Source organism: Monodon monoceros, unplaced genomic scaffold (assembly GCF_005190385.1).
Source record: "Monodon monoceros isolate NGI ecotype Baffin Bay Population unplaced genomic scaffold, NGI_Narwhal_1 Super_Scaffold_18, whole genome shotgun sequence".
Classification (NCBI taxonomy): domain Eukaryota; kingdom Metazoa; phylum Chordata; class Mammalia; order Artiodactyla; family Monodontidae; genus Monodon; species Monodon monoceros.
The window spans coordinates 131,081,169-131,093,641 of NW_021703774.1; the positions used below are offsets into that span (position 1 = coordinate 131,081,169).

A 12,473-nucleotide genomic window follows, 5' to 3' on the forward strand; every position below is an offset into this window, starting at 1 on the left:
TGGGGAGACAGCGTTCCTCAGAAATCTTCCAAACTGAGAACTGGAGGGTCAGAGGCGTACCTGGTTTTATCTTTGGCTGTATTTGGAGCAAGCGTCAAAGCCTGGGGCCTCACGGAATCCAGCTTGCAATAGAGTTCTATGTGGCTGGTACTGTATCCTTTTAAATCTTGATTTGAATGCCTCTGTCAGCTTTGGGGGTGTGCATGAGGTTATGAAATCCCCAGTTCCCACAGGCCCATCACTCCCTGTTGCCTACACAATTCAATTACGCATTCAGTCAGTCAGCAAATACAATCAAGCCCCTTCTAAGGTCATGCTGTGCACTCTTCTGGGTATTTGGGAAACAATGGAAAGCAAAATATTTATTTTAATTCCTTAGTGTTTTGGAGGTTACGTTGTAAGGATATACAACAGCCAATAAACCGAAAAGATTATATCGTGTATGTACAGTATACTACAAAGTGATGTCAGGGGGATCAGGAATGCCGGAGAAGGGGAAGGTAGTTGCTGAGAAAGTGAGATTTGAGGAAACACCTGAAGGACCTGAGGAGCTGACCCTGTAGAAAACTGCAGAAAAAGTGTTTCAGGCAGGAGAACAGCCAGTGCAAAGGCCCTAAGGTGGGAATAACAACAAGGCTAATACAGCTTGTGTGGGGTGTATGTTACCTGCAAGGCCCCTGGAGGCCTTCAGCTTTACAAAATCTACTCTAGTGACCAGTAAAATGAACAAATCCAGTCCTGGTCCATTACCTACACAGCATCCTAGCTCAGGTGTGGTACTGTCCCTTGAACATAAGGTAGAGAGATAGAGGCCAAACACTGCCATTTATGTCAGTGGCACCAACATTCCTCCAAGGACAGAAACTCTGACACTGCCTCTACCTCCTTCCTCTCCATCGTCACCAGGTCCTGTTCGATCTTCCTTCCAAAGTCTCTCAGTCTTGTGCCGCCTCTTTACTCCTCGGCCAACATCCTAACACAGCCCTTCATTTATTAAAGAGATAGTATTAGGCACCTACATGTGCCACCACAGAGGACACATGCTCAACAAGAGAGACATAGCCCCAGGCCTCCCAGACCTTATGGTTCAAACAAATCTCAGCTTCCAGACCTTTATTAGAAGAAGGAAATTGCCTCCTAACTGGCATCCTTGAATTTAGTTTCTGTTCCTCCAAGCCATCCTGAATCTGTTGCTGGTCAGTCTGAAACTCAGGATGATTCTAGAAGAGCTCCCAACTGGCCTCAGAACCAGCCACCCCAGGTATGCCCCCAACACCAATTCCAGCTTCCCTTCCTCCTCCTACTGGAAACCACCTGCTCCAGCCAGGGATGACTCTAACTTTTCCACCTAAGCGCTTCCATCCGTAATATTCCTCCTGAACAACCACTCTTAGTGTTCTCAAGCCTCACTTTTAACCTTACATCCTTCCTCAAGCTTTCTTCATTGATTGGGAGTAGGGAGGTCCCAATGTCTTGAGCCATTCATTCTTTTTACATTTCCCGGGTCTACTATACTTTAGGACCTGGGTGAGCAAACTACAGTTCCTACCCTCCTGCAGTACAAAATCTAGTAGAAAAGACAGCTATTAATCCACAAATGTGAATTATTTTATTTTACTTCATTTATTTTGTTATGTTATTACTTGATTATAGAATGATTTTGCTATTTGATATTAATCCAAAAATGAATGATTCACAAACCATGTGAAGTTCTATGAAGAAAAAGTACAAGAGATGTGAAAACACTGAGTAAAATAGGACTTAGTTGGGAGGTAACATCGGGCGAGAAATGGCTTCCTCCTTGAACAACTGCCTTTTGAACTAAGATCCAGTGCAGCACTATGCAAGGGACCTTCTGCAGTGATGGACATGCTCTGTACCCGTGCTGTCCAGCACAGCAGTCACCAGCCACACGTGGCTGCCGAGCACTTGAAGCGCGGCTACTGCAATGGAGGAACCAAATTTTAAACTCTATTTAATTTTAACTAAATTTAAACGGTGACATGTGGCTAGTGACTGCTGTATCAGACAGTATGGATCTAAGGATGAATAGGAGTGAAATATGTCAACGGAAGGCAGGAAGAGTGTGCAGGAAGAAGAAAGAATGTGTGCAAAAGTCCGGCCAGAGGACAAGGGGAGCAGTGCATGTGTGGGATTATGACAGAAGGAGAATATGGGTGGAAGGCAGAGCTGAGAGAAGCATCGTGAGATGAGCCAGGAGAGCAGGCTGAAACCAAACCACACAGCGCCTACAGGCCATGTTAAGGATTCTGAGTTCTATCCAAGCAGTATTATGGGGCTACAGAAGAGCTGTAAGCAAAAGAGTGATCTGATCAAGTTAGCATTAACATATATCTATCATTCCAGCTCAAGAAGGAGCACAATTGGAGAGGGGAAGTGCACAGACATAGATGAGGTCAGTTACATTCCAAGGCTAATCCAGACAAAAGATGAAGGTATGTGGTGTTGGAGATGGAGGGAATGCAGAGATCTGGCCTGAGTTCAGGCTTATCACCCACTTCCTGGGTGACTTAGGGAAAGTCACTTAACTCTCTGGATTTCAGTATTTCTTTTCAACTTAACATGGGAGTAACAACCCCTCCCCTACCTACCTTGTATGACAATCAAATGGATAGGAATGTACTTTGTAAACCATAAAGGTTCTATAAATATAGGAGGTTGACATGATTGCTCAATCCCACACGGGTGACTCCCTCTTCTGCTCCTTATCTCTCCAACCATTACTCACATAGCTGGTACAATTTAGAACAAAATGGTATTTCGTTGGCTTCATGGGTATTATTTTTTTCCATGCAACTGAACTATTTCATCCTTAGGGGCAGAGAACCTGCTGTAGCCCTCACTCCCATATATAATCTAGCGCTTAGCAAAGAGCATAGCACATAGTAGGTGCTCAATAAATATTCGCAGACTAATGACACTTGACAAATACCTGCTGGCTGAATGGTACCTCCAGCTTATCTTCTTCCTAATGGAAGATGTTACTAGACACTACCTTGCAATGTTCTTGCCTTGTTGAGGTGATTAAGATTTGTGGCTCCAAAAAGGGATATAAACCCTTAAAATCAAGGACAACATAAGCTCTAGGACTTGTGCGTTTCCATAGAAATTTTTAGATGTGTGGGTATCAACCCAATAAAGACTTGACAGTTTCAGGGGCAGTGGTGAGTAGAACAGAGAAGAGGATTTGGAGCCATCTCAGTAGAGGTCTAGGTCTGTCTCTAATACTCATTAGTTTCAGAGCCTTAATATCCTCACGTGTCAAATAGGAAGTATGGAAAACTATGTCATAGAGTTATTGCAACATTTGAACAAGATAAGGGATGTCAGAATGTTTTCTGTTTGCTTGTTTTTAGCTCTAAGTAACATTTATTCAGCAATCATTTACTGAGCATCAAATTTGTGCCAAGCAATGTGTTAGGTGCTGTGGACACAGAGACGACACTCTCCAAGAGTTCAGCTCATGGTTAAAACAAGTCACCAATTAAAACACAATCTGGTAAGGACCAGATACTGATACAGGTGAAGACATGGGCTCTGGGGCGGCAGAGAGGGACTTCTCACCCTCTTTCTTCTGAGGCTGTCAAGGGCAGGCAGGGACTGTCAGAGGTCATTCAGGAAGGCTCCCAGGGGCAAGTAATGCTTAATCTTACTTTAAAAGGTACCCAGGAACTGGGCAGGTTAAAAAAAAGGATGAGAGAAGAGCATGCCAGATAATGAAAACAACAGATACTTCACTCATTCATGCACTCAACAGACATGAATGGGGCACATTACAAGTGAGGAACTCTAAGGAAATACAGGTAAACAAGATATGACCCCTGCTCGGGGGGGGGCACACATTTTCCACATAAGCAGACAGCTGGGTAAAGGCACTTGTAATTCAGAATGCTTAATATAACAATCAGGATAAGCTCAAAGTTCTCCATTCAGTGCTAATTTAGAAAAAAAATTCAGGTAGCTTAATACGATTTCCAAGATGCAGCCATGTGGAATAAGATGAGGCTGAAGAGAGCGACAAAAAAAGAGCAAGAGGGAGACAGCAGCAGCCCAACCCCTGACTTTGGGTGGTTACTTTACCTCTTAACAGCTCATTTCTTCCAGCTCTAAAACAGAGTTCATAATAAATTGGTGAAGCCACTATGGAGAACAGTATGGAGGTTCTTAACTACCATATGATCCAGCAATCCCACTCTTGGGCACATATCAGAGAAAAACATGGTTCGAAAGGATACATGCACCCCAATGTTCGCTGCAGCATTATTTACAATAGCCAAGACATGGAAGCAACCTACATGACCATCAACAGAGGAATGGATAAAGAAGATGTGGTACATATATACAATGGAACATTACTCAGCCATAGAAGAGAATGAAATAATGCCATTTGCAGCAACATGGAGATTATCATACTAAGTGAACTAAGCCAGACAGAGGACAAATATCATATAATATTGCTTGTATGTGGAATCTAAAAAAAAAAAAAAAAGGATACAAATGAACTTAGATACAAAATAGAACTAGGCCTACAAACACAGAGAACAAACTTATGGATACCAAAAGGAAAAGGGTAGGGGGATAAATTAGGAGTTTGGGATTAACATATACACACTACTATATATAAAACAGATAACCAACAAGGACCTACTGTATAGCACAGGGAACTCTACTCAATATTTTTTAATAATCAATACGACAAAAGAATCCGAAAAAAATAGTACACCTGAAAATAACACAACATTGTAAATCAACTATATTTCAGTTTTTTTTTTTTTAAAAAGAGGCTGTTGTGTGGAAAAAATGAAGTGATTGGTATAAAGTGTTCAGCATGGTACCTGGAACATGATCAGTGCCCAAGAAATGTTAGCTGCCATCATCACCATCATATTGTTACTGTTGTTCTTATTGTTTTTATTAACTTGACTAAGGGGAAAGCGTCTGAGGCAATGTGAGCAACTTAGGGAAAAGGAAGCAGTAAGTACAACTGCTCTCAAACTCTTGACTTCCTTAAGTCCTTGGAAAGACAAGACAGGTCGGGATGTATTATATGTCACCCCTTGCCCCAGACCATTGCTTCTCAAAATCTTACATGGAAAGAACCCTAACGACAAAAGGAGTGAATATTCCCATGAGGTGCCTCCCTCACTGACATTGACTGTTCAGTATTTCATCTTAGAAATCCACTCGCCTCCATAATCTACTCATTTCTGTTATTGTCATCATCATCGCCATAGGAATCACAGGGCTTACTCATTTCCAGGCCCCGTTGCGACATTTTGTATGTATTAACTCATTTAATCCTCACAAGGACCCAATGCAGATAGGTACAGTCATCATTCCATTGTACAGACGATGAAACTCAAGCCAGACACCATAAGCAACTTGTCCAAGATGACAAGCTAATAAATGTTGAAACTGGGATGTCAATCCAGGCAGTCTGGCTCCAGAATCTGTGCTCTCTGGTGTGTTACCTCTCTAATATAAACATGCTCCCCTCCTTCAACCTCACATAGCAATATAGCTGTGAGTAGGTGTGTCATGTTTATCATATGGCTTCTGACATGCGGCCACATGGCCATACCCCGTGCGAGGGGAACAGCCTAAGACCCAATAGCTTTATCCAGGTTTGCTACAGAGAGACATCCTCGCTAAGGACAAACGCCCAGAGCACTCACGTGGCTAACGGGGCTCAAGCACATGATGAGGTGGCTGCCGCCGGGAGATGATTAAAAAATCCAACATTAAACCAAGCTGTACTTAGAGCAGGCCTGTTTTTAAAGTAGCTTTTCGTCAGGGGATTATATTTTCTTCTTGACAATTTCCTTAATGGCAAGAAATGCTATATGTTGGAAGAACAAAGGAGACCCAAGGGCAAAGAGTAGAAGATTCTCACCAAGGCGGGGGAGGGAGGAGGAAAATTAAACAGGCAGAAGAGAAGATGTGCCCCCCTTTTATTCCTATATAATAATGCTCCAGTGCCTCTCACCCCCACCTTCTCTCCCTGCCTTCTTCTCCAGGGGCACTAACATCAGCCCAGAGCTCATTAAAGTTTAAACAGACTGATCAATACGGACAGAATGGTGAATTGTCCATCTGCAAATTACCAAGCCCTTCATGAATATTTAAGGAACTAAACTAGGAACAGGGAGAAGAGAGAACCCAGGACTTTATTTTTCCCTCTGGAAAAAAACTACAAAAGCATCTCTGTCGTTCCTCATCACCAGGATATAAAAACAGTCAAGTGAAACTAAAAGGGAACAATTCTCAACCAGCATCACTCCTTTTCCCAAGCCAGCAAGCTGACTGCAAACCAAGGCCACTCAAGATAAATGTCTACCTGGCACAACTCAGAGATGCACTAGTCTTGCCTGACTTCCTTCCTTTCTCAGAACCCACCGTGTTCTCAGGCCACTGTGCCTTTGCACATGCAGTTCCCTCTGAACAAAATGAGGTTCCCCTCATTTGTCCACTTGGAAGGCAGGAGAGTCCAGCGACTAAGGGTGCAGCACTGGAGTCAGACTGCCTTTCCTACTTACTAACTGCATGAACTTGAGTAAGTTACCTAATCTTTCTATGCCTTTGTTTCCTCCTCAATAAAATGAGGGTAACTTTATAGGGTCGTTGTGAGGATTCGACTGCATAATGCATGTTAACATGTTTTACACAGCACTGGGCACACCTGAGGGCGCAGTAGAGGTCATCTATGGTTATCAGTGACGTCTTCACATTCGGTCACATCTGACTGAATCCTCTGTCTACATGTTCTGCATCCTCCATCCTGTCTACCTGGAGCCCCTCAGTGTTGGCCCCTTCCTCAGCTCTAGCCACAGTCACTTTGCTCCCAGCACATATCACGTTACATCCCAGCTGTCTGTTGGTCTCTGCCATAGACCATGAGCTCCCTAAAGGCAAAGCCTGTGTCTAAAGTTACCCCGACGTTGTCCCTGGCACCAGATGGACACACTATACACACTCAGCAGGTGGGAGCAGGGGAACACATGTGAGAACGCGAGAGTTGAGGCCATACATTTGTGACGATGCAGCACGCAACCCAGATGTCCTCGGAGGACTGCTCGTGGTGGTTGAACTGAGGCTCCCACTGGTTGATTGGCTGGTCTGCGAAAGCCAAGAGGATACCCCTCTGGTCCACCAGAGCTGCACGGACACTGCCTGTCCCCACGTCCACAGCCACGTAGTAGCTCCCGAGTTCCTGATCTCCGCCGGGCATTGCCGTCCCTCCACCTGCGGGGATCAAGGGCAAAACCACGTGAAGACCAAGTGGGTCTGCAAAGCCAAGCATGGGACAACTTGAAAGTGGAAATGAAGGGATACAGCTGATGAACTGGTAGCCATTGATTATTTATTCATCCAACAAAACATTCATTGCTGCCAGTGTGCTAACAGGCACTGAGCTAGGTAGTGGGTGAACAGACAGGCATGGCCTCAGATATGGAGTTTCTGTTCTTGGAAGGGAGTCAGATGGTGAGGATTTACGAGCTGCATTAATTATTCAAGCAAAGTTCTGACACTGGGTGAAAAGTGCTATGAGGATAAATAAAGGGTTATAGAGCTGAGAATCTGGAGGCAATAGATATGCATTTTCTTCTCAGTGAATTTGAATCGAAACAAGGACAATGCCCATGGCGCTGAAAAGGAACCTCATCTGCCCAGGCGGCCATTCATTCAAAAAACTATCTACTGAGCACCTATTATGTGCGAACAAGCACTGTAAAAAGTACATACAGCCCCTCTACTCACTACGACTCTACAAGGTGAGACTATTTTTTTCTTCCAGTTTTATTGAGATATAATTGACATAGAGCACTGTATAAGTTTAAGGTGTACAGCGTAATGATTTGGCTTTCATACAGTAAGAAGTGATTATCACAATAAGCTTAGTGAATATCTATCATCTCATAGAGATTTAAAAGTAAAGAAACAGAAAAACAAATTTGTGTGATGAGGTATCTTAGGATTTACTCTCTTAACTTTCATATATAAATACAGCAGTGTTCATTTTATGTATCACGTTGCACATTATATTCCTAGCATTTAGTTATCTTATAACCAGAAGTTTGCACCTTTTGACTGCCTTCATCCAATTCCCCTCTCCCCCTGAAGGTGAGTATAGTTAAAAATCTATTTTACAGGTGACTAAGATGAGATGCCAAGATATACGTAACTTTTCTCTTAATGCTAGGTCCACACACTTAAGAACAGTAAATGCACATTGATGCATTTTATACTGATGGGCAAATAGGTCTCTGAGAAGTTAAAAGATTAAGCCAGCACCACTCAAGAGCAGCCTGGACCCGAGGTCCCACATCTGTCTCATGTCCCTTCCTTTCCTTCTTAGCAGCTTGCGATACAGGTTTGGAGAAGAGGCAAATATACTGCAGCCCTGTCAGGAAGTGACTGGGAATTGGGAAGGAGCCTCGAGGGAGACAGGATCAGGAACTTGTTAAACAATCTGTTTCCTTTACAGACCCCTTGTGAGTTACAAGGAAATCTGACCAGAGAACACTCAGGAATTCCTTGGCCTTCACTGTGGCTCTGAGTCCCTCTGGTCAGATTAGCCCCCATGACACAGACATCTCACAGAGGCTTTCATTTTCCAGATTGGCCTTTTAAAGAATAAGAACAAGCCCCCAAGATACCCATGCTGGTGAACATGCTACAACTCCCCAGGTGAGCTCGGGGCGGCCTCAGCGCCTAGAGTCTCATTTCAACCGCAGCAGCGCTCTGCACCCTTCCACTTCAAAAAGGTAATGTTTCCTTGGCAAGGTCACACCTGGGAATTCTAAAATGAAGTCAGCCAGCAGATGTTCCATTACAGCTTCCTGGCTATTTATCCCAGTCAAAAACAGCTTCATTACAAGTGATAGCTTCTGAGTTGATCACGAAGATTTCCCAGAGATGTGTGGCCCCCTTTGGTTCACAGGCAGGTGTAGAAGCCAATGGGGAATCTGTAGTTAAGAACATGTGCTACCTCCGTCTGAGCTTCAGAGAACAACTCTCAGGCTCCAGCCTAAGTGCCTTCTCATCTCCTCGCCCGTATGACCAGTGGCACCAGTTTTCAAACCATGCATTCCTTCAAGCATCCAAAAGGGATATCTTTCCTTCAAGCCATTACTCGGAAAAATTGAAATAAAACAGATCAAAGCAGAGCTGCTCTGTTTGAAGCAAATATCACCCTTGCCTGGCCCTCTACCCTCCCCCCAGCAATCGCTCTGCTGGGTCCTTCCTCAGGACTCAGGATGGCTGAAAACCACTGGCTGAGGCCCTCTGCACGGCATCCCAGGCCCTCCAGGAGCTGCCATCTGCCTGCTGTCCAGCCACATCCACCTCAGTCCTGCCCATTCTCACACCAAGCTCCAGACATCCTGAACCCCTCGCAGGACCGCAGGTGTACCGCACTGCTACAGGACTGTCTCCCCTCGTGCTTCTCTTCCCTTGCTACCTCCTTCCTCTCTTGTGTGCCTGCTGACTTCCATTTTAAGATCCAGCTAAACCACCACCTCTTCAGGAAAGACTGCCTTGCCTCTCTCCATGCCCTGCTGCCACCAGAGTACTGTGCCCCTACTTTCTTTGCCAACTTTTTGAAGACCACTCGACTGTGAATTTTTTGTTTCTGTGTCCGTCTCCCTTACTGGCCTGAACCTGAAGAAAGGAACTGATTGATTTCTGGATCCCCAGCTCCTACAGTTTCTATATCCCCAAACCAGTACAGTGTCTGGTACATAACTGGTTTTCAATAAACGTTTACGGAATGAACACCTAAATCAGTGAATCCACAGAAAACAAGCATGAACAGGTTCGGGCTTTAATGCTTTAATAGTTGGATTCCTAGGTTTGTACTTATCTGCACTAGTGTTTTTCCTTGATTCTAATCTCGGTATGCTTCATCCATCCAATTAACAAATATTTATTGGATGCTTACAACTACATTTTATTAATTCGTAGACACTCATTTTTTTCACATTTAGCTTCTTCAAAATTAGTGACTCGGCAATCAATGGCATCTTACAACTGATCAGTAGCACGTTCTTTCCTTCTTAGTGGTATATGAAATAATGATGCATCTTGCAATCAATGACTGCTATTCAAAGAAATGTGGATTGTGCCAGGCACCCTGCTAAGAGCTAAGGATACAGTGAAGGAAAAAATAGGACAGTGCCATGGCTCAGATCTTCCTCGGTCTCTTTATCTGCAAAGAGGAGGAAGCCTGACTGGCTTCCACCTCCCCGAACTGACCACATACACATCCTCTTGCTGTACTCGGGGTTCCTTCTCTTAGCTTCCCCCTGTCACTACTTGGAAGGGCCCAGGGATGCTGCTCCCCAACACTGGTCCTGACAAGCCAACAACTCTCTGTCCTTGGCTAGAACTGTCCAAGATTATTCTAAACACTGGAGGGAGAAACAAGGGGAAAAACACAGGAAATGAAGAATCTATACAAACATTCTGGATTACACAGACCTGGCCAGCCATCATCCAGGCTTCTCTGTACTCCTGCCAGCGCCAGTGACAAAAGAGTCCCCCAGGGGGCTGGCCCAGCTCCTCAGGCCTGGCTCCCTCACTTTTGACTGTCTTCCTCTACAAGGAATTCCTCATCTTACCACCCACTACCCAGACATCCTGATTTACCTCCAATAAAATCCAAAGAGGCAGATTTCCACTCTGCAGCTGACTCAGGGCTTCCCCCAGCTCTGGGTTTTCGACCCATCTCTTGGCTAAACAGGAAAGAGCCCATCCTTTGGGAGAACCACCCCCCCACCCCCCGCCCACACACACACACTTGTATGGACAGTGGAGCTTTGCCATTAGACATTAACTCCAGTGCTGCCTGGACCACAGCTGTATCCCCAGTGTTAGCCCAGTGCCCGGCATATAGCACGAACTCACCAAGTCTCTGAGACTCAGTGGACACCTTTAAAACCTATCTTTAGGGAAATAATAAAAGGTACAAATTTACTGTGTATCCGATGCTTTGCTAAGCAGCTTGCTTACATTCTTAATCCACTTTTTATCCTGACATCGACCCCTGAGGATAATTACTGTTATCATCCCCATTTTACTGATGAGGAAAACGGGTCCTAGACTAGTTAATAACTTGCTCCAGTATGTCATATAACTCGCAAGTGATGGAGTTGAGAGCAATCTCATTCCCTCTGGCTCCCAAATCCCTAACCATTCTCAGGATGATATACTGCCTGATACCCTCCATTTAGTAAATGCCCATTTGCCAAGGACTCTGCTAGGTATTTCTGCCTACTCTGTCTACAACTGGCTAACTCAGAACTCAGGCTGACCACCTTCAGAGACTGACCCTTCCTCAACACCAGGTGGCCCCTCTCTGGCAAACTACCCATTTCTAGACCATTTAACTGAGACATCAGTTGGGAAGAGAGTCAAACCCACGGGAACAAGGGCATCTTACCCTCCCTGCACTGTTCGCACAGACCTCCCAGTTCATGTTTTTGTAAGAAATAGATCCTAATTAAATATTTCAAGTTCACCATGTTTCCCATTACTATAGTTTTAAGTGATCTCTTTATGATTGTTTCCACACCTGGACCCTGAAAGAAGAGAAACAAAGAAGTTCAAGCCCTTAGGCAGCTTCCCTGAAACTCAACCCTGTGAGTTATAAAAACTCTGCCAGAGGAGTTTCTGCAACTCAGATTCCTTGTCTCCCCTTTCTGTGCCCTTTGTTCCTGGGTCATAGGTACTCTCGGCTGTGTCCTAGACTCCAAACTGTATTCCAGTCCCTCTTGGCCTCAAGAAATAAAGTAACTGCAAAGTGGAAAACATTATTCCCTTTTCCAATTTGTATTTTTTAAAAAGGATTAGGATCCTCCCGCATGCCTGGCACTTTTATACATTTGTTCATATCTTCTGACTGAAACCCAGTCAAGCTGGTAACCCTATCACCATTTTATACTTTGGTGGGATGGGGAAATTTGCCCTTAGTACCACAAACAGCAAACAACAGCAGCACCTGCATTTGAACCCTGGCCTCTTAAGGCAGGTTTAGGGCTCTTTCTACACACCAACCTAAAAGTGAAAACCAAATCCTTCAAAAACTTCTTCAATATCAATATCAACAACAAAGGCAGCAACAACTAGCATTTATTAAGCTCTGCTCTGCAAACCGCCCACCTGGTCTTGTGATGTCACTTCACCTTTGTAACGATCCCGTGTGGTTGGCACTATGAGCCCATTTTCCAGTTTAGGAGATTGAGGTTCTCAGCAATAAAGCTATTGAACGTCATAGAGCACAAAACCAGAGGAGCTGGGACTCCAGGCCAGGATGGTAGGGCTCCAGAGCCCAATGGATGAATGCCGAGAGTCAGAACATTAGTTCCAATTCATTCATTTCAGTCAAAGATAAATTCTCTAGAAACAAAAACAACTAATAGGTAATATAGGGAGGCTGGTCAGACGGAGAAATA

The 12,473-nt window shown here is 44.4% G+C and overlaps 1 protein-coding gene across 8 annotated transcripts in view; it reads right to left on the reverse strand.

The window, feature by feature from the left end:
- FGGY (FGGY carbohydrate kinase domain containing) overlaps window positions 1–12,473 on the reverse strand; it is a 432,084-nt gene that overhangs the window by 404,684 nt on the left and 14,927 nt on the right. For 7 of the 8 annotated variants that reach the window (XM_029226879.1, XM_029226872.1, XM_029226868.1 and 4 more), the window contains exon 2: window positions 7,049–7,263. In XM_029226879.1, the coding sequence (XP_029082712.1) occupies window positions 7,049–7,249 (201 nt within the window). In that variant the 5' untranslated portion in view covers window positions 7,250–7,263. Of the gene's footprint in view, window positions 1–7,048; window positions 7,264–12,473 lie in introns of those variants that run through there. The other variant, XM_029226874.1, reaches the window with a different exon arrangement.